Source organism: Microcaecilia unicolor, chromosome 9 (assembly GCF_901765095.1).
Source record: "Microcaecilia unicolor chromosome 9, aMicUni1.1, whole genome shotgun sequence".
In the NCBI taxonomy this organism is placed as follows: Eukaryota; Metazoa; Chordata; class Amphibia; order Gymnophiona; family Siphonopidae; genus Microcaecilia; species Microcaecilia unicolor.
The window spans coordinates 14486977-14507260 of record NC_044039.1 but is presented as its reverse complement, the minus strand read 5'-3'; the positions used below and the strand labels follow the sequence as shown (position 1 = coordinate 14507260).

Genomic DNA, 20284 nt, shown 5'->3' with positions numbered 1-20284 from the left:
ACGCACTACCCCCTTATCTCTCACGCTTGAAATGAACTGTTTATCTAACTTACTTTATATTTATTTCAACATTTATGAACTTTAAATGTAATACTACTTTGTATTTTTCCTTCCGGAAATGGCGTTTGCCATTACGGTACAATGTAAGCCACATTGAGCCTGCAAAAAGGTGGGAAAATGTGGGATACAAATGCAATAAATAAATAAATAAATAAATATCAATCTCCTAATATCTACGAATTTAAAAACACAATCTTAAGTTTAGACCACACGAAGAAAGGAAAACAATGTTTTACACCAACTAATTGTGGTAAGGTCCACGAATATTTTCTGGAACATTCTCTTACTTAATGTCTGTGTAATGGTCTTCATTTCGCTCATGTTTCCATTTTGCACCGTTGCCACACCTATTTCATAACTCATTCCTGGAGTTAGAAAATCGATCAGAAGTGAATCCTTGCGTTTCACTACATAATTTACATTGTGCTCGGTGCCTGCAGTCGATTTCACTTGGATGTAGAAATCATGACCTGAATGTAAGGTTTCCCAGTGAAGGACCAAGCTCTCCTCATCAACATCTTTAACAAAAACTTTGCTTGGGGGACTCACACCTAAATCCAATTTAAAAAAAAGAAAAAATATGGAATGTTTAAAGTTCCTTCAAAATGTCCTTTCTTTTAAGTCACTGCAAACCTACTAATGCGAGATTTTAGCTACCTTGGTTTAGTGAAGAGAGTCAGAGCTAGCACAATGGTATTAATAACCTTAGGTGAACTTTCATCCTTGCACTCCTCCCCCCCCCCCCCCCCACCACCTTTTGTCCCCCCTGCCCCCACTCTCGGCGGCCCTGGTGCCAAAGATATCATCCAACCATCTCGTTACTATCTGAAGAGTGGTTCTTTCTGGAGTGGACATCATCGGTCTCACCTTTCTTTTGCCTAATGATGTCACTTCCTGAAAGAGTTATCTGAACCACTCTTAAGATATCTGGGCAGTCTGTGGGCAGAGCTGGGACAGAGCTAGAGGTTATCTAGTCAGTAGCCATATTCAGACTGCTAACCGCATGACTACACGGATAAAGTTAGGCAGCAAAAAGGCTGCCCTGACTTTATCTGGTAGCAATCCAGTTAACAGTCTGAATATAGTGGCTATCGGAAAGAACTTCCGAGTCAGCACTGAAACTGGATATCGGAGTACCAGTATTGAATATCTGGTTTCATTTTAACCACTGCAGCTGGTGTTTTGTTTAAACACTAAGCCCCATGGTTAAATATTGATCCTAAGCTATTAAGCATTGTTCCTAATCATTCCAGTGACCCTGTTGGATTCCATTCATCACACCCATGAATTACAATATTGCTCTGCATTTTTCTCTGTATCCCCCTGTTTACTTAGCATTATGTGAAAGGAGAATTGTCAAATGGCACATGCAATCTCTGCCATGCCTCCTTATCTTTGAGGGTAGCCTGCCCTGTTCTTTGCATCACTAAAAACAGACAGATCCCTGCAGCCTCTAAACAGATGGCATATAAGAGCACCTAAAATTTGATTTAATCACTTTAAAATGTTTTTTATTATATCAAATAGAAGCACATTATTAAGTGAAGAAATTATTTCTATCAAATCTCCATTGTTTGTGAAAAGAATTAAATCCATACTTTCCAATGAATGATGATGTAAATAAATGCAAAGGAACTCAACTTATCAGGGAACTCTTTCAGGAAGTGACATCATTAGGCAACAGCAAGGTGAGAGCGACCATGTCCACTCCAGAAAGAACCACTCTTAAGATAGCAATGAATTTCACGATTTGTTTTATATTTGTAAATCACCTTGAATAGTTTTTGCCAAGTTTTTAAAATAAATAAATAAATAAATAATAAACCATTCAAGATGATTTACAAATGTAAAACAAATAGTGAAATTCATTGCTACTACTACTACTTAGCATTTCTATAGCGCTGCCAGGGTTACGCAGCGCTGTACAAGTTTAAACATGGGGAAGGACAGTCCCTGCTCAAGAGAGCTTACAATCTAAAGGTAAAAACTATGTAGTCAGTGTAGGTATCATGAATGGGGAGGGTGGTTAGGCACCAAAAGCAAGGGAGAAGAGATGGGCTTTGAGTAAGGACTTGAAAATGGGCAGGGAGGGTGCATGGCGTATGGGCTCAGGAAGTCTGTTCCAGGCATAAGGTGATGCGAGGCAGAAGGGGCGGAGTCTGGAGTTAGCGGTGGTGGAATTCATTGCTATCTTAAGAGTGGTTCTTTCTGGAGTGGACATCATCGGTCTCACCTTTCTGTTGTCTAATGATGTCACTTCCTGAAAGAGTTACAATCTTGTAAATGCAATTGAATCAATGCAATTTCTAACAACTGTTAAATGTAAGCCACATTGAACCGAAACTCGCTTTTGGATAATTGTGGGATAGAAGCATGAATAAACGAAATGAAAGCGCAAGCAGTATCATTTCTTTAAAATTGCTCCTTATACCAATTTACATATTTAAATCCACTTTTTATATGTATAAATAGTACCCACAGATTCTAACATTCACTCTTAAAAGTATTATAAGATATAATTTAAACGAGAACCATGGAAGTCATGAAGACGCATAGGTGATTTCTAATTGGCATTCTTCAAACAGACTTCCATTAGCGAATGCATTCTTTAACTCTTCCTTTCAGAGGGATGACGTGGAGGGGCATAATTGAACAAAAACGTCTATCTCCATGGGCGTTTATCTCCGAGAACGGGTCCGTGAAGGGGCGGACCGAACCGTATTTTCGAAAAAAATAGACGTCCATGTTTTATTCGACAATTTGTGAGCTGGGCGTTTTTGTTTTTCAGTGATAATGGAAAATGAAAGCGCCCAGCTCAAAAACGAATAAATCCAAGGCATTTGTTCGTGGGAGGGGCCAGGAGTCGTAGTGCACTGGTACCCCTCACATGCCAGGACACCAACCGGGCACCCTAGGGGGCACTTTTACAAAAACAAAAAAAAAGGTAAAAGAGCTCCCAGGTGCATAGCACCCTTCCCTTGTGTGTTGAGCCCCCCAAATCCCCCTCAAAACCCACTGCCCACAAGTCTACACCATTACTATAGCCCTAAGGGGTGAAGGGGGGCACCTACATGTGGGTACAGTGGGTTTGGGGGGTGGTTTGGAGCAGGGGCGTATCTGGAATCCGGCGGTAGGGGGGGCCAGAGCCAGAGAGGGGGGGCACATTTTTGCCTCCCCCCCCCGCCGCCGCCGCCGCCGCCGCCGCCGCCGCCTCTCTCCACCCCCTCCCCGCCGTCAACCCTCCCCCGCTGCTTACTTTTGCTGGCGGGGTCCGACCCGCAATCTCCATATTTCGGCTTCCTCCGTGGCCATGTGCTTCCAGGAAGTAACGCTGCAGCGCTGATTCGTTGAATCTAGTTCGGCGTCTGACGTGCTGGGACGTCAGACGCCGAACTGGATTCAACGAATCAGCACTGCAGCGTTACTTCCTGGAAGCACATGGCCACGGAGGAAGCCGAAATATGGAGATTGCGGGTCGGACCCCGCCAGCAAAAGTAAGCAGCGGGGGAGGGTTGACGGCGGGGAGGGGGGCCAGGGCGAAATCTGCGGGGGCCCAGGCCCCTGTGGCCCCACGCAGATACGCCCCTGGTTTGGAGGGCTCCCATTTACCAGCACAAGTGTAACATGTGGGGGGGGGATGGGCCTGGGTCCACCTGCCTGAAGTCCACTGCACCCCCTAATAACTGCTCCAGTGACCTGCATACTGCTGCCAGGGAGGTGGGTATGACATTTGAGGGTGAAAATAAAAAGTTGTGAAACGGCATATTTTGTGGTGGGAGGGGGTTTGTGACCACTGGGGGAGTCAGGGGAGGTCATCCCCGATTCCCTCCAGTGGTCATCTGGTCATTTAGGGCACTTTTTGGGGCCTTATTCGTGGAAAAACAGGGTCCAGGAAAAGTGCCCTAAATTCTCGCTAAAAACGCATATTTTTCTTCCATTATCGGCGAAAGACGCCCATCTCTGTTCGGCCGATAACCACGCCCCAGTTCCGCCTTCACCACGCCTTCGACACGCCCCCATCAACTTTATCCGCATCCGCGACGGAGTGCAGTTGAAAACGTCCAAATTTGGCTTTCGATTATACCGCTTTATTCGTTTTTGTGAGATAAACGTCTCTCTCCCGATTTGGGTTGCAATATAGACGTTTTTCTTTTTCAATTATAAGCAGGTTAGTCTTTGGATTCTAAAAAATGACAAAGCCTTGCTTTGAACAGCTGCTTCTAAAGAACTGCAACTAGAAATCTATATATATTAGAGCAAAAGAGAGGGAATTACCTGTTACTACTAAGATCGGATCCTCGTCGCAGCTCAAAGAACCGCCTTGTGCTACGCTTTGCAAATGGATCCAGTACTGATGATACGGTCTGAGATTTCTAATTATTGTTGACATTTTCCCTTTGTCCTCAGGTCTTATTTCATATTTGTTTTCATCGACATCCAAGATTTTTAAAATATAGCCATGAAAGGATGCATTAGATGAGTCCAGGGGAGGGTCCCATTCCAGGAATATATCTGTGGAAGACACATTTCTTGCCAGCAGGTTGCGAGGTTGAAAGGGTCCTGAAAGTAGCCATGAAATTGCCGGTTCACAATTTGGTCACATATTATACACAAGAGTGCAATTTAAACCCCCAAATCGAGCCGGTGTGCCGGCCTGTAATTATTGCAACATGCTGCAGTCCCTGGAAGCAGGTCTCTTGACTGAAACCCTGTTTTTATAGATATATCAGCGTCGGGCAGTAGAAACAGTTTTGGTTCAGTGCTGAAACTGCAAATGCAGAGATAAGTAGTCGCCATTTACTTGTTTATTTTATTTTTGTTACATTTGTACCCCGCGCTTTCCCACTCATGGCAGGCTCAATGCGGCTTACATGGGGCAATGGAGGGTTAAGTGACTTGCCCAGAGTCACAAGGAGCTGCCTGTGCCTGAAGTGGGAATCGAACTCAGTTCCTCAGTTCCCCAGGACCAAAGTCCACCACCCTAACCACTAGGCCACTCCTCCACTCCCTTTGGTTGGTGGGTTGAAACGTTTGACACTACTTTATACTTAGGAAAGGTCAGATTTATTTTTCATTCTTTAGTGTTTATTATAAAAGTTATTTAAAACATTTTAAGAATTTAAAGATTAAACAAATAAACAAATAAAATTTGCAATATGTATACAGGTTTTGGTTCCGGTTAGGCAAATGATCGATGTCATTCAGGAGGCTTAAAGGTCTGAAATAGTTGTTTTTTCTAAGAGACCTAATAGTCTGACAACTGATTAATTTCTGATTCCTCCGGTTCCTTTTTTTTCCCTTTGATGCTTTCCACATCACAGTTTCTTTTGTTCCTGTTTTTTGATATTTTATGATTTATTTTTGTGAGGTGAGAGGAGGGAAGTTTTAAAAAAAAAAGTTTAAAAAAAGTAGAACATCCCACTGTTCTACTTCCCAAATGACATTCTATCGCCCTATCATTTCGCCATTGATACATTCCATTGTTCTATTTCCCAAATGATTTTTTGATTTTGACTTTGTCTTCCCATATCTCCTCACTATGTAACCCATAACTGTACTGTAACAAATTGTATTTCCATCATTCACACTGTATTGTAAGCCACACTGAGCCCGCAAACAGGTGGGAAAATGTGGGATACAAATGCAATAAATAAATAAATAAATTTTGGAACGTTAGCTTTTGCATACTTTGCAATTGTTCCCTCTTCTTTGATTGATGAGAAGCCCAATTAGTAGCAACATTCCGGAACCCCAAAGAGTAGCAAGATTCCGGAATCCCAAAGAGCAGCAACATTCCATGCTACCAATCCCAGGGCAAACAGTGGTTTCCTCGCGTCTATCTCAATAGCAGACTATATAGACTTTTCCTCCAGGAACTTGTCTGACCCTTTTTTAAACCCAGATATGTTAACCGCTGTTACCACACATACACACATACATGCTAATCATTTGCTTGAAAAAAAAGAACAAATAAAAACCTTAGCAAACTATAACAAAATAAGTATTAAAATATTCTAAAACTGTGCATGAATGTATAGAAACTCTAGCAATCCTTAACAAAATAAAAATATTCTAAAACCATGCTTGAAAGAAAGAATGCATAGAAATGCTAAAAAAAAAAACTTAAAATGAAGATATCCTAAAACTGTGCTTTAAAAAAAAAACATATAGAAACCCTAGAAAACCACAACAAAATAAGCATAAAAATATTTTAAAACTGTGCTTTAAAAAAAACATATAAAAACCCTAGCAAACTATAACAAAATAAGCATTAAAATATTCTAAAACTGTGTTTGAGTGCATAGAAACTCTAGCAAACCTTAACAAAACAAACAAAAATATTCTAAAACCATGCTTGAAAGAATATATAGAAACTCTAGCAACTGGAGACGGCGTATGTAGAAAATCAAATCTTTATTCAATTGAAAAAACTGTGACACACTTGACTCTGACTCGACACAGCCGTAGCGGTACGTCAGAGGCACTTGCACGCTACGGAGATTTCTCTTGACTCAAACCAGGGGCGTAGCCAGACACCCAATTTTGGGTGGGCCTGGACCCAAGATGGGTGGGCAGAAGAACTCCGCCCTGTCCCACAAGTGATTTGGTCTCTCCCTCTCTTGCCTGCATGCCATATGGTCTCTCAAACATCCCCCCCCCCCCCTCCTGCATACCTTTTAAGTAGCAGATTTTCATTGCTCATGTTGGCCCCACAGCCTTCCCTCTGATGCAACTTCCTATTTCCACACAGGCAGGAATACATCAGAGGGAAGGCTGTGGGGCTGATGTGAACAGTACGCATCAGTCGCTTCTCGCTGTAGGTGAAGATCTGCTATTTACAAGGTATGCAAGAGGGACAGTTGTTGGGAGTTCTCAGCTGGTGGGGCTTGGGGATCCCTGCCAGCCACATCATGCTTCTGCTGCTACTGGGAGGGCCTGAGCCCAAAGTGGGTGGGCCTGTGCCCACCCAAGCCCACCCTTGGCTACGTCACTGACTCAAACATTGGATGATAGCCATATCAGATACAACAACCATCATAGAATTGATGATTGAATTTACACCATCGACTGTATCTCACAAGACTCCTGATGAAGGCGGGTTTTTGTGCCGAAACACGGCTGTGTCGAGTCAGAGTCAAGTGTGTCACAGTTTTTTCAATTGAATAAAGATTTTATTTTCTACATACGCCGTCTCCGGTTGCTTTGGAAGAGCCTACCTTTCCTACTCTCTGCCTTGTGCATCTTTCTGCGTAGGACTTCAGTGTACCTCGACCCTTGTGGTGTTTTTTTTTTCCCCTCCTAGAAACTCTAGCAAACCTTAACTAAGTAAATACAAAGATATTCTAAAACTGTACATCAAAGAAAGAATGTGTAACCACTAATGACTGAAAAATCAGTATTTCTTGAAGCTTTGTGACTTACTTGTCTCTACTCTAAGAACAGGACTAAGGTTAACCTGGGCCCCTCCTGGGCTCCTCATTGCCAACACAAAACTGTAGAAGCGACCAGGAGAAAGCAGCTCAGTGGATTTTCTTGTGGTGCCCGGAGGCAAACTTTCGATCCAATCCCCTGAATGTGCTGAATAGCATTTAATGACAAGCTGATGCCCTGGTTTAAGCCAGCCTTGCAAATCACTCCAAGCAAACATGGCTTCAGTTTCTCTTACATCTTCCAGATGAAACGTGAAGTCCCCAGGTACAGCAGGAACTGGAAAGAAATATTTAGCACTTTAATGTTGATAAAACAAACTGGCAAGCTAAAAACACATTTCTGGCAGAAAGTTGGTAGTCATGTCAACATTGGCAAATCCAAATAATTGCTCTGTGCTAGACAAGTGTGGTTCGGAAGTTTCTTTCTTACAGTCTGCTGTTCCAACTTTTTTATAAGCTATGTCAAACGGAGTGAATCAATAGTGTAGCCAGAATGCAATTAATCGGGCAGTGTTAATATGGGGGGGGGGGGAGGAATAACAACACACCTAAGGTTAGGCACCATTTGTGCGTAGGTTATAGAATACTAACACATGAAAATGATAAAGGGGATGAGACGACTTCCCTATGAGGAAAGGCTAAAGCGGCTAGGGCTCTTCAGCTTGGAGAAAAGGCGGCTGAGGGGAGATATGATAGAGGTCTATAAAATAATGAGTGGAGTTGAACGGGTAGATGTGAAGCATCTGTTCACGCTTTCCAAAAATACTAGGACTAGGGGGCATGCGATGAAGCTACAATGTAGTAAATTTAAAACGAATCGGAGAAAATTTTTCTTCACTCAATGTGTAATTAAACTCTGGAATTCGTTGCCAGAGAATGTGGTAAAGGCGGTTAGCTTAGCGGAGTTTTAAAAAGGTTTGGACGGCTTCCTAAAGAAAAAGTCCATAGACCGTTATTAAATGGACTTGGGGAAAATCCACTATTTCTGGGATAAGCAGTATAAAATGGTTTGTACATTTTTGGGATCTTGCTGGGTATTTGTGACCTGGATTGGCCACTGTTAGAAACAGGATGCTGGGCTCGATGGACCGTTGGTCTTTCCCAGTATGGCAATACTTATGTACTTATGTACATAGAGGGGTAGGTTCTATATATGGCACCTGAAAAATCCGCACGGAACAAATTTCCGCCTAGCGCATTCTATAAGCAGCGCCTAGATTTAAGCATGGTATATAGAATATGCTTAGTTGATATCCCAGCACCTAGGAGTACATGCATCCATTGATACCAAGGAAAATGTGGCGTAAATACCGGAACATAGATTTAGGCGCAGAGGGCCATAATTTATGACAATAGGCATAAATTTTGGAATGCCCACAAAATGTCCATTTCCCCACCCATAACCACGCCTCTTTTTGGTTGAGCACATTAGAATTTAGGCGCTCTGTTACAGAATATGCCTAGTGAGTTGTGCGCCTAAATTCTAACTATTGCCAATTAGTGTTCATTATTGCTTGTTAAGTGCTGTTATCGATGCTGATTAGCTTGTTAAGCCAATTAAGATACGTGCGTTGTTATAGAATACGCTTGGATTTTGGCGCAGAATGCGAGGCGCAATATATAGAATCCAGGAGACAATGTGCAATCACGCGGGCGCCAGTGGTAGTTCCACTCCCAGTGTGCACCATTTCCGGCACTAGGGAAAATAGGTCCCTATGTTTTAGCACAGTGCTAACCCAGCGGTAATTGGGTTACCACCAGGTTAGCGCGGGAGCCATTACTGTCATTTCAATGGTAATTGCTCTCCCCCCACATGGCCACACGATAAGTACAACCTTACTGCATGGCCATTTCTTTTTTCAGCCTTTTTACCCTCTGCAGTAAAAAGGGCCTCAGCAGGGCCGGTCTTAGGGCGAGGCGACTGCATAGGGCCTCGTGCTCAAGGGGGCCCTGCCCCCGACCGCCCGAGTTCCAGTCCCCCTCCCTCTGAATTTTAAAAGTTACCTTGTCGGGTTACAGGCAGCAGCAGGAGTGAAAAGCTTGCGAGCTGCTGGGCGCTTCAGGAGCCTTCCTTTCCCTCTCTCAGCTCTGGTCCCGCCCTCGTGGAAACAGGAAATGAGGGCGGGAACAGAGCTGAGAGAGGGAAAGGAAGGCTCCTGAAGCGCCAAGCAGCTTGCACGCTTTTCACTCCTTCCGCTGCCTGTAACCCGACGAGGTAACTTTTAAAATTCAGAGGGAGGGGAGGGAGGCCTTGGAGGGAGAGAGGCCTCGGAAGATGGAGAGCCTTGGAGCTGGGAAGGGGAGCCTTGGAGCTGGGAGGGAGGCAGGGAAGGAGGCCGGCTGGCAGGGAGGCCGACTTTGGAGCTGGCAGGGAGGCCTTGGAGCTGGCAGGGAGGCCTTGGAGCTGGCAGGGAGGCCTTTGGAGCTGGCAGGCAGGGAGGGAGGTCTTGGAGCTGGAAGGGAGGGAGGACTTGGAGCTGGGAAGGAGGGGGGACTTGGAGCTCGGAGGGAGGGGGGATGGTCCTGGAGCTCGGAGGGGATGGCCAGCCCTGGAGCTAGGGTGGAGGTGGAGCTTGGGTGGAGCTAGGGTGGGGGCGGAGCTGGGGTGGGGCCTCATCAAATTGGTCTACACAGGGCCCCGCACTTGCTAAGACTGGCCCTGGGCCTCAGCATGCAGCAAAAATGTCCGCTGTCACTAGAGCAGGGCCTCTTTTACCGCAGCTTAGTATATACAGGAGTTAGGTTCAAACTCTACTGCATTGATTTTCATGCATGCGCAGCGTCTCCTTCGGCTGCAAGTGAATTGAGCAGCTTTTCAACAGATATTTGTGCATATTGGGTCACATCGCTTGACCAAGTCCATTTATTTCATACGTGCAGAAATATATAAACCTGACCCCTGACATGGGGCCATTTCCTGAAACACGGCCCGTGTCAGGTCTTCTAATAAAATTAGTTCCTCCACACCAATTCTTAGCCCTTTTCCTTTTCTGCTTTCTTCACTGTGCTTTTGATTCCCTCTCTCCTGCTGTCAGGTGGTTAACTGTCGCCACGTTAATTGTTACACTAACAGTTGCCACGCAGTCTCTAGCTCAGCATAAACTGTAAAGCACAGCCCCTGTCCAGATAGGACTAAATTCACCTAAAAAAAAAACGGGCCAAAAAAATAGCACTTAGCATTATTCTATAAACAGCACTTAAAGTTAGGCTTAGCACCATGAACTGCGGCTACATTTAGGCGTGACCATTTACACCGACGAAACCTTGGCGTAAATCCCCAAGCCTAAATTAAGCGTGGATCGCCTTTATTCTATAACAATGCATGTAAATTAAAGGAATGACCCCGATCCACCCCCTTTTTTGGAACTTCACGTAAAATTTACGCTTGGATCCGGGCGTGTAAAAATATATGCTTAAAAATTTAAAATGTGCCAATGAGCACCGATAATTTATTGTTAAGATCAGTGGTATAGCTACATGAGGCCATGGGGGGCCTGGGCCCCCGTAGATTTGGCCCTTGACCCCCCTGCCAACGACCCGCCCGATCCCCCCTCCAGCCGCCAACCCGCTGTCACCTACCTTTGCTGGCGGGGGACCCCAACCCCCGCCAGCCGAGGTCCTCTTCTTCTCGCAAAAGGGTTCCTTCTGTTTCTGACGTCCTGCAGGTAGGCGACGGCGGGTTGGCGGCGGGAGGGGGGGGTCGAGAGGGTCGACAGCTGGGGGGGCAAAGTTGTTGGTGGTGGTGGCAATGGCGGGGGATGGGTGTCGGTGACACAGGGGGGGCTAAAATGTGCCCCCTCACCTCGGGCTCTTGACCCCCCTCCCGCCGAAGTCTAGCTACGCCCCTGGTTAAGACCCAATTATAGCTGTTAATTGGCTCATTATTCAATTAAGTTGTGTACAACTCATGAAGCTAGATATAAAATTGGGGGGATAATGTGCATTTTCAGTTAACACCCCATGCTGTTAACGTTCACATGCAAACTATCGTGATAATAGCTAACTAGGGGGCCCTTTTACAAAGGCACGATAGGCTCTATGCGCATGCAGCTCACGCCAAAACGAGATTGCCACCAAGTAGCACACCCTCAGATTTGGCATGCGCCCATAACGCCGTGACAAATTATTTTTTTATTTCTTACCGCATACGGTGTTTCCGGCATTAATCGGCAGTTGACGCATGTCACCACGTGTGTAGCACGTGAGCCCCGACCACTAGATCAATGGGCAGTGTTAAGGGCTCAGGCCGTAAGCAGGGTGCACAATGGTTTCAATTTTACCACAGGCCCTTTTCTCGGCCCATTGAAAAAAAGCCCTTTTTACCAGATGTGGTAAAAACTGTCCCGGTGCGCGCCAAATACACGCACCCACACTACCGCAGGCCACGTTTTGCTGTGCCTTAGTGAAAGGACCCCTCAGTTTAGTAAATAAGTGTCCATTTAAAGCAGCTGCTGAAACTTATAAAAACTATGAAAATAAGAATATTACATTCGTATTCACAGAGATATGGTAGTTGCAGAAAACAGTAAAACCCAGTGAAAATAAAATTTAGGCCTGTTGCATTTTGTCGCAAGGCGTAGCAGTCCGTGTCGTTTCCCGGTAGCACTGATGACGGTGCTGTCTCGGTTTTTTCCAAGTCAAAAGATGATCCATCTGTCCACAACAGACCACCTTCTTCCTGGTTAAAACAAAATATGCATTAATAACCGACCTACTTCAACTCAATTCAATGAACTTACAAAGCAAATCTTCTTTCATATATTTGATAGCTGTAGGTTAATTATTTATGTGGTATTCTTTTTAGTTCTGTTATTGCTGATGGATTTTGGCTTAATTTCTTTAAGAATTTGCAATGTTTAAGAAGCTACTATTACTACTTATCATTTCTAAAGTGACACCGGTAATTGGGAAGCGAAACTAATGCTGGGCAGACTTCTACAGTCTATGCCCTGATTGTGACTGAATAGATAGGGATGGGCTGGATTGTAAATTTTAAGGGGCTTCGACATTAGCTTCAGAACTTTTAGTGCAAGAACAGTGCTGGGCAGACTTCTACAGTCTGTGCCCTGAGAATGGCAAGGACAAATCAAACTCGAGTATAAAGTATCATATACCATGTATAATGAGTTTACCTTGTTGGGGAGACTGGATGGACCATACAGGTCTTTATCTGCCATCATTTACTATGTTACTCTTTGGGGTTCTACATGGAATGTTGCTACTAATTGGGATTCCAGAATCTTGTAACTCTTTAGGATTCCAGAATCTTCAGAACTTTTAGTACAAGAGCAGTGCTGGGCAGACTTCTACGGTCTATGCCCTGATCGTGACTGAATAGATAGCGATGGGCTGGAGTGTAAATTTTAAGGGGCTTCCATTTTACCTTCAGAACTTAGTACAAGAACAGTTCTGGGCAGACTTCTATGGTCTGTGCCCTGAGAAAGGCAAGGACAAATCAAACTCGGGTATAAAGTATCACATACCATGTAAAATGAGTTTATCTTGTTGGGCAGACTGGATGGACCATTCAGATCTTTATCTGCCATCATTTACTATGTTACTAAGTTATAATAAAGCAATTGTAACGTAAGGGCCCTTTTACCAAAGGGTGGTAGGACTACCACGCAGGTAGCTCATGGGAAATCAGCACTATCCCCGGCAGTATTTCTGATTTTTGCCAAGCGTCGTTTCCCACATCAGAAAATATTTTTCTGTTTTTCGAATGCAGGTCCGCGGTGTAGGCACACCTGGCGGTAATCGGGCTACACCACACACTGACTGATTACTGAAAGGTTTGCACATGAGCCCTTACTGCCTGCTAAATAGGAAGTGGTAAGGGCTCAAGCAGGAAGTGGCTGTGTGCAGATTTTTAGCGCATGGCTATTTACATCTCCATTTTAAAAATAGAGTTTTTACGGCTGTGGTAGTGAGTGGCCTGGACGCATGGCAATTCCACATGCTCACACAACCACCGACCACTTACTACCACATCTTTGTAAAAGGATCCCTTAGACTAGAGACAGATTTAATTCTTTTATTATTTATTATTAGCTCTGGTTTACAATGAATATCCCTATTATATATACTAACATCAGTGCGTGGCCTGAAATTAAACAAATTGAAAAATGGCCATTTTACAGCCACGTTAGAAATGAGCTTAGCGCGTGGGAAAGTTCCGTGTTAGGACATGTTAACTCATTTACTGACCCCCTAATGCTTCACTAAAAGCCAGCACCAAAAATCAGCATTCATAAACTGAGGGGCCCTTTTACTAATCTGCATAAGTGCCTACGCGCGCCCAATGGTCGCCAATTCCAAGTTACCGCCCGGTTACCGTGTGGCCCTTGCAGTAATTTCATTTTTGGTGCACATCTGCTACGCGTGTCCGAAAAATATTTGACGCGCATAGGTCGTTACCGCCCGGTTACCACGTGAGTCTTTACCACTAGGTCAATGGCTGGCGGTAAGGTCTCAGACCCAAAATGGGCGCACGGCAATTTTCATTTTGCCACACGCCCAATTTTGGCAAAAATTTTAAAAAGGCCTTTTTTACCGGTGCGCTGAAAAATGATTCTGCGCGCGCCCAAAACCTGCGCCTACACTACCGCAGGCCATTTTTCAGCGCACCTTAGTAAAAGGATCCCTGAAATTTTCATTTATGTTTTTTTCATTATTATTATTTTCAATCATCTTTGTGAACGAAAGGCCAGCTCTGGGTGTCCAAGATGGTATTTTTGAATAATGTCCTCACCTCCCGTTTGAAATACTGGCACAGTCGATTTCCTTAATGTCCTCCCAGTTATTAAGGATGGTCCAAGAAAACAAGAAGGCAAGCGATCCACAAAATCCAACGTGGAAGCAAACAGACGTGGATCAATCAAGGTATGTTACACAACCGACACAGGCTGTGTTTCGCCCACTAGGGCTGCATCAGGGGCTCTTTCACTTGGTGCTGTGATAGTCCACTGTGATGCTCAGCAAAGCTCTCCTGTGTACGAACTGGCACAGAGCTCATGGTTGATTTCCCACCTACACACAATCCGGGTATGCCACAGCTAAATGGTCAGTAGCCAGAAAGTCCGTCCTGCGAGATACTCCGTGTCAGCCTTCCAGCTTCTGCTTTCGGCCGGTATTCCCGTTCAGCTCTCACGGCAAGACAAGCCCTGAGCCCCTACTGGCTACTGACCATTTAGCTGTGGCATACCCGGATTGTGTGTAGGTAGGAAATCAACCATGAGCTCTGTGCCAGTTTGTACACAGGAGAGCTTTGCTGAGCATCGCAGTGGACTATCACAGCAGCAAGTGAAAGAGCCCCTGACGCAGCCCTAGTGGGCGAAACACAGCCTGTGTCGGGCGTTTTTTTAGAATAAAGTTGCGTACCATACCTTGATTGATCCGCGTCTGTTTGCTCCCCGTTATTAAGTCATATTTGATCATGTTATGATCACTAGTGTCAAGTGGTCCTAACATCATTATCTCTTGCGCCAAATCATGTGTTCAACTTAAGATTACGTCTAAAATAGTTCCTTTCACTAATATCACAAACTGTCACCCCCCACAAGGAAGTTTTTGTCCAGCTAATTCAACTAACCAGACTCCCACAAATGAAGACATTCCTGGAATAGATAATATTAAACAGCTGGTCCACATGCAGCTAAGTGACAATGAACTCTTTCCTGTAAACAAAGCTTAAAGAACAGGATTTTAATTGATTTTGCCATTTTGCTAGTGTCAGCTTGAAGTACCTCTTGTGCAACTTATTTATGACTGCTAACTCGCATTTCATTTTAGGATTTACCATGCAACCTAACAAGCTAACATACTTTATTCAAACTGCCCTCTAGAAGCTATAAAGCAAAATAAAACAGTGCAGCTCATGGTTAAATAAACATGAGAGCTGGTAAAATGTATTTATTTATTTGTTACATTTGTATCCCACATTTTCCCACCTATTTGCAGGCTCAATGTGGCTTACATGTTACCGTACAGGCGATCGCCAATATCGATATGAACAAATACAGAGTGATGTTGTGTTAGAGTTCTTGTGTGACAGACACATTGGGTAATCGTAAGGAGGAAAAGTTATGCCCTGCATGAGGTTTGGTTACGTTATGTTGCACAGTTAGGACATTTAAGTTTGTTTTGTTACATTTGTACCCCACGCTTTCCCACTCATGGCAGGCTCAATGTGGCAGGCAATGGAGGGTTAAGTGACTTGCCCAGAGCTGCCTGTGCCGGGAATCAAACTCAGTTCCTCAGGACCAAAGTCCACCACCCTAACCACTAGGCCACCGTTAAGGTATGCCTGTTTGAACAGATTAGTTTTTAGGAGTTTCCGGAAGTTTAGGTGGTCATACGTTGTTTTCACGACGATTGGTAGTGCGTTCCATAGTTGCGTGCTTATATAGGAGAAGCTGGATGCATAGGTTGATTTGTATTTGAGTCCTTTGCAGCTTGGGTGGTGGAGATTTAGGTAGGTTCGTGTTGATCCTGTTGTGTTTCTGATTGGTAGGTCTATGAGGTCTGTCATGTATCCCGGGGCTTCGCCGTAGATGATTTTATGAACCAGGGTGCAGACTTTGAACGCAATACGTTCTTTGATTCGGACCTAGTGCAGTTTTTCTTGTAGGGGTTTGGCGCTTTCGAATCTCGTTTTTCCAAATATAAGCCTGGCTGCTGTGTTTTGAGCAGTTTGAAGTTTTTCTATAATTTGTTCTTTGCACCCCACATAGATTCCATTGCAGTAGTCTAGCTGACTTAGTACCATGGATTGCACCAAGTTGCGAAATATTTCTGTGGGGAAAAAAGGTTTCAATCGTTTGAGCTTCCACATTGAATGGAGCATTTTCTTTGTTGTAGCTTTCACTTGGCTCTCTAGCGTGACAGCTGACATCTAGACGTGGGTTTTCATTTTTGACTTCTAGTTTTCTCTGCATCCAGTTTCTCCTTCCTGGGTAGCCAGCTTTGGAACGCCTTGCCAAGAACCATCCGAACAATCAATGATCATTTACCCTTTAGAAAAATGCTGAAAACCCATCTATTCAAGACACCGTATCCGCCTGACACTACTTAGCTCAAAATCTTCCTCCTAATCTTTGGTCCCGATGACTATTTTACCTCAGACGATATTTCCCGTTGATATGTCCCAATGATTTGTCTCGATGACTATCTTACCTCAGACGTTATTTCCCAATCTCCCTATGCCCTTACCTTTACCTATCCATCCTTTGCCCTTTATCTTTTTCCTCCTTATCCTCTCTTCCTTACACTTCCCAATCTCTTTTCCTTTTGCTTCATCCTTCCTTATTTCCTCTGACTTACTCTACTCATTTTCCTTTAAATCCCACCTCCACTACGTTTACTACAACCTACAATATTTTCCTTAAAGACTTTGTGATTGTAATTGAAATTGTATTTACTATGTAAGCCGCATTGAGCCTGCTCTGCTGTGTGTGGGAAAGCGCGGGGTACAAATGTAATAAATAAATAAATAAATAAAGTGTTGTTCAAGATCCCATTGCTTATTAAGGGCCCCTTTTACCAAGCTGCAGCAAAAGGGGGCCGGCGCTGGCGTTGGCGTTGGTGTGTGTGTTTTACATGCATGCTGAGACCCCCTTTTACCGCAGCTGGTGAAAGGAAAGTCTCGCCTTCGGGAAGTCTCACTTCCTGCAGGAAATGGCCATGTGGCAAGTAAAGCATTTACAGCACGGCCATTTTTTAGGGGTAGAACCCCTACCGCCACCCACTGAGGTGGCATTAAGGCCTCCCACATTAACCTGGCGGCACCCGTGCGGCACTGCCCAATTCGGTACGCTCCTTAGCTACAAAAATAAATACATTTTGTAGCACCGGAAATTACAGTGCACTAAGAGTGGGAAGTACGACCAGGTTGCTGCGGTAGACCGGCATTACGTCCTGTATAGCGTCGGGCTTACTGCCACTTAGTAAAAGGAGCCCTAAGTGCTTGAATACATTCAGTAGAGTTGCAAATAGGGACATTCATGAGAAGAGCTGCAGGTGCCTCTTGCAGGGCCCCTCACATGCCAGGGCACCAACCGGGCACCCTAGGGGGCACTACAGTGGACTTTGCAAATTGGTCCCGGGTGCATAGCTCCCTTACCTTGGGTGCTGAGCCCCCCCAAAACCCACTCCCCACAACTATACACCACCACCATAGCCCTAAGGGGTGAAAGGGGGCACCTACATGTGGGTACAGTGGGTTTCGAGTGGGTTTTGAAGGGCTCCCATTTTCCACCACAAGTGTAACAGGTAGGGGGGGGTGGGCCTGGGTCCGCCTGCCTGAAGTCCACTGCACCCACTAAAACTGCTCCAGGGACCTGTAGTGCTGTGATGGAGCTGGGTATGACATTTGAGGCTGGCATAGAGGCTGGCAAAAAAAGTTTTTAAAGTTGTTTTTTTGAGGGTGGGAGGGGGTTAGTGACCACTGGGGAAGTCAGGGGAGGTGATCCCCGATTCCCTCCGGTGGTCATCCGGTCAGTTCAGGCACTTTTTTGGGACTTGGACCTGAAAAAAAAAGGGACCAAATAAAGTGGACCAAATTCTCACCAGGGACGCCCTTCTTTTTTCCATTATCGGCCAAGGGCGCCCATCTCTTAAGCAAGCCCCGGCACGCCCCTGTCCCGCCTTCGCTACCCTTCCGACACGCCCCCGGGAACTTTGGCCATCCTGGCGACGGAAAGCAGCTGGGGACACCCAAAATTGGCTTTTGATTATGCCGATTCGGGTGCCCCTGAGAGAAGGACACCCATCTCCCGATTTGTCGAAAGATGGGCGCCCTTCTCTTTCAAAAATGAGCTGGTAAGAAACTATCCCATGACTCTACCAATTTATTACCCATCAGCTACCACTGCAGTCTAGGAAATTAAAAAAAAAAAAGGCTGATTGTCAAAGGCACAGGGCTTTTTTTGAGGGGGTACTTGGGGGTACTGAGTCCCGGCACCTTTTCTATTGTCTGGTAAAATTGACCCTAAGTTTTAATGAAAGAGCTCAGGCTCTACACAACAATTCTGCCTTGTCATAGATTCTGTGACTGGTTGCAGGGGGTCTGGCTATTATGGGGTGGGTCCCTCAGGGATTACCCCATTCCTGAAGGGTGGCCTAGCATTTGAGTACCGGCACCTTTTTTGCTAGAAAAAATGCACTGCAAACCAAAGCATAAACCATACAATAGCCAACTGTACACACTTGCTACAATTATAGAAACATTGAAATGAAAGACACTCACTGCTCTGTCATTTAGACCACTCCATATCATGATTATTTCATTGCTGGCCCTTAGGTAAGAAGATATAAAAGAGTATTCCTCTTCAGTCTTTATGTTCACAAGATGTGCTCCTCCATAAGATGAATCGCAGAGGTCCTGTGCATCACTCCATGAAGTGCACTGCTTGTTAATTTGGTAACAGCTGTCCTTAAATGCCATCCATCCCGGAGAGCAGGAACCTGCAGGGAAAGAAAGAAATACCAGTCCATGGATGCAACTGGGAGATCCCAGAACTAGTTCTGCTTGTCTCTTATGCCAAGCAGAGACCTTGTCACCTTACACAATGGCTCTCAACCCAGTCCTCGGGATACAGGGAGCCAGTCAAGTTTTTGGAATATTCATAGTGAATATGCAGGAAATAGAGTTACACACAATACAGGCAGGACATGCAAATCTGCCTCATGCATATGCATGATCTGTATCCTGACAACCCGAATGACTGGGTGCAGTGGTGTTCCTTGGGTGGCTGACACCCGGGGCAGATCGCCAATGCGCCACCCCCAGTGAAAGGACACCCCTCCCGGTGAAAGGACACCCCCCACAGGTGCATTTTTACCTGCTGCGGGGGTGCCGCGCGCCTGTCGGCTTCGCTCGTTCCTTGCTCCCTCTGCCCCGGAACAGGAAGTAACCTGTTCCGGGGCAGAGGGAACAGAGAATGAGCGGAGTCGACAGGTGCGCGGCAGCCCCCCCCCCCCAGCGGCATACACCCGGGGTGGACCGCCCTCCCCCCCCCCTTGGTACGTCACTGACTGGGTGTAAGGTTTGGGAAGTCCGATATTGGTGCAAGGCAGCGGATCTCAATTCCAATCTCGATGACTACTCAGTAAATCAGGTTTTCTAGATATCTGCAATGTATAGGCGCGATGTCAATTTGCATACACTGGCTTCCCAGTACGCGCAAGTTGCTCTCATGCACATTCTCTGTTAATATCCTATAGGTCTGAAGCTTTCACATGGCATCTCAGCCCTAGAAATTCACTCCATTCTCCGAAAGAGCTGTCAGGATAGAGAAAGAAAGAAAGAAAGAAATATTCTAATAATATAGATTAATAAGGATATAAACCAGGGGCGTAGCCAGACCTCAAAGTCTGGGGGGGCCAGAGCCCAAAGTGGGGGAGGGCACATTTGGCCCGCATTCCCACTTCTCCCCCACCCCCCGCTGCAACGCCGCATACCTTGGCTGGCGGGGGTCCCCAGCCCCTGCCAGGTGAAGCATTTCTCCAGCGCTGCTCTCCTTACGTTGCCTGCCCTTCTTCCCCTCACGCTGCACATGCTCGATTTTAATGAAACTGAGCATGCGCGAAAGTGTCGCGCATGCTCATTTTCTCTAAAACCAAACATTCACGCGACGAGAGGGGAGCAGGGCAGGCAATGTGAAGACGCGGGTGGCAGGAAGTGCTCCCCCTTGAAATGGCCGTTCGGCAGTGGCGTAGCAAGGGTGGGGCGGTGGGGGCGGTCCGCCCCGGGTGCACGCTGCTGGAGGGTGCAGAGAGCAGCCGCGCGCCTGTCG

The 20284-nt window shown here is 45.5% G+C and overlaps 1 protein-coding gene across 5 annotated transcripts in view; it reads right to left on the bottom strand.

The window, feature by feature from the left end:
• The window catches only part of PTPRQ (protein tyrosine phosphatase receptor type Q), a 260138-nt gene that overhangs the window by 226711 nt on the left and 13143 nt on the right, over positions 1-20284 (bottom strand). For all 5 annotated transcript variants that reach the window (XM_030214581.1, XM_030214584.1, XM_030214583.1 and 2 more), the window contains 5 exons: positions 18736-18953; positions 11979-12168; positions 7483-7767; positions 4336-4620; positions 348-611 (listed from right to left, as the gene is read on the bottom strand). In XM_030214581.1, the coding sequence (XP_030070441.1) occupies positions 348-611; positions 4336-4620; positions 7483-7767; positions 11979-12168; positions 18736-18953 (1242 nt within the window). The remainder of the gene's footprint in view (positions 1-347; positions 612-4335; positions 4621-7482; positions 7768-11978; positions 12169-18735; positions 18954-20284) is intronic.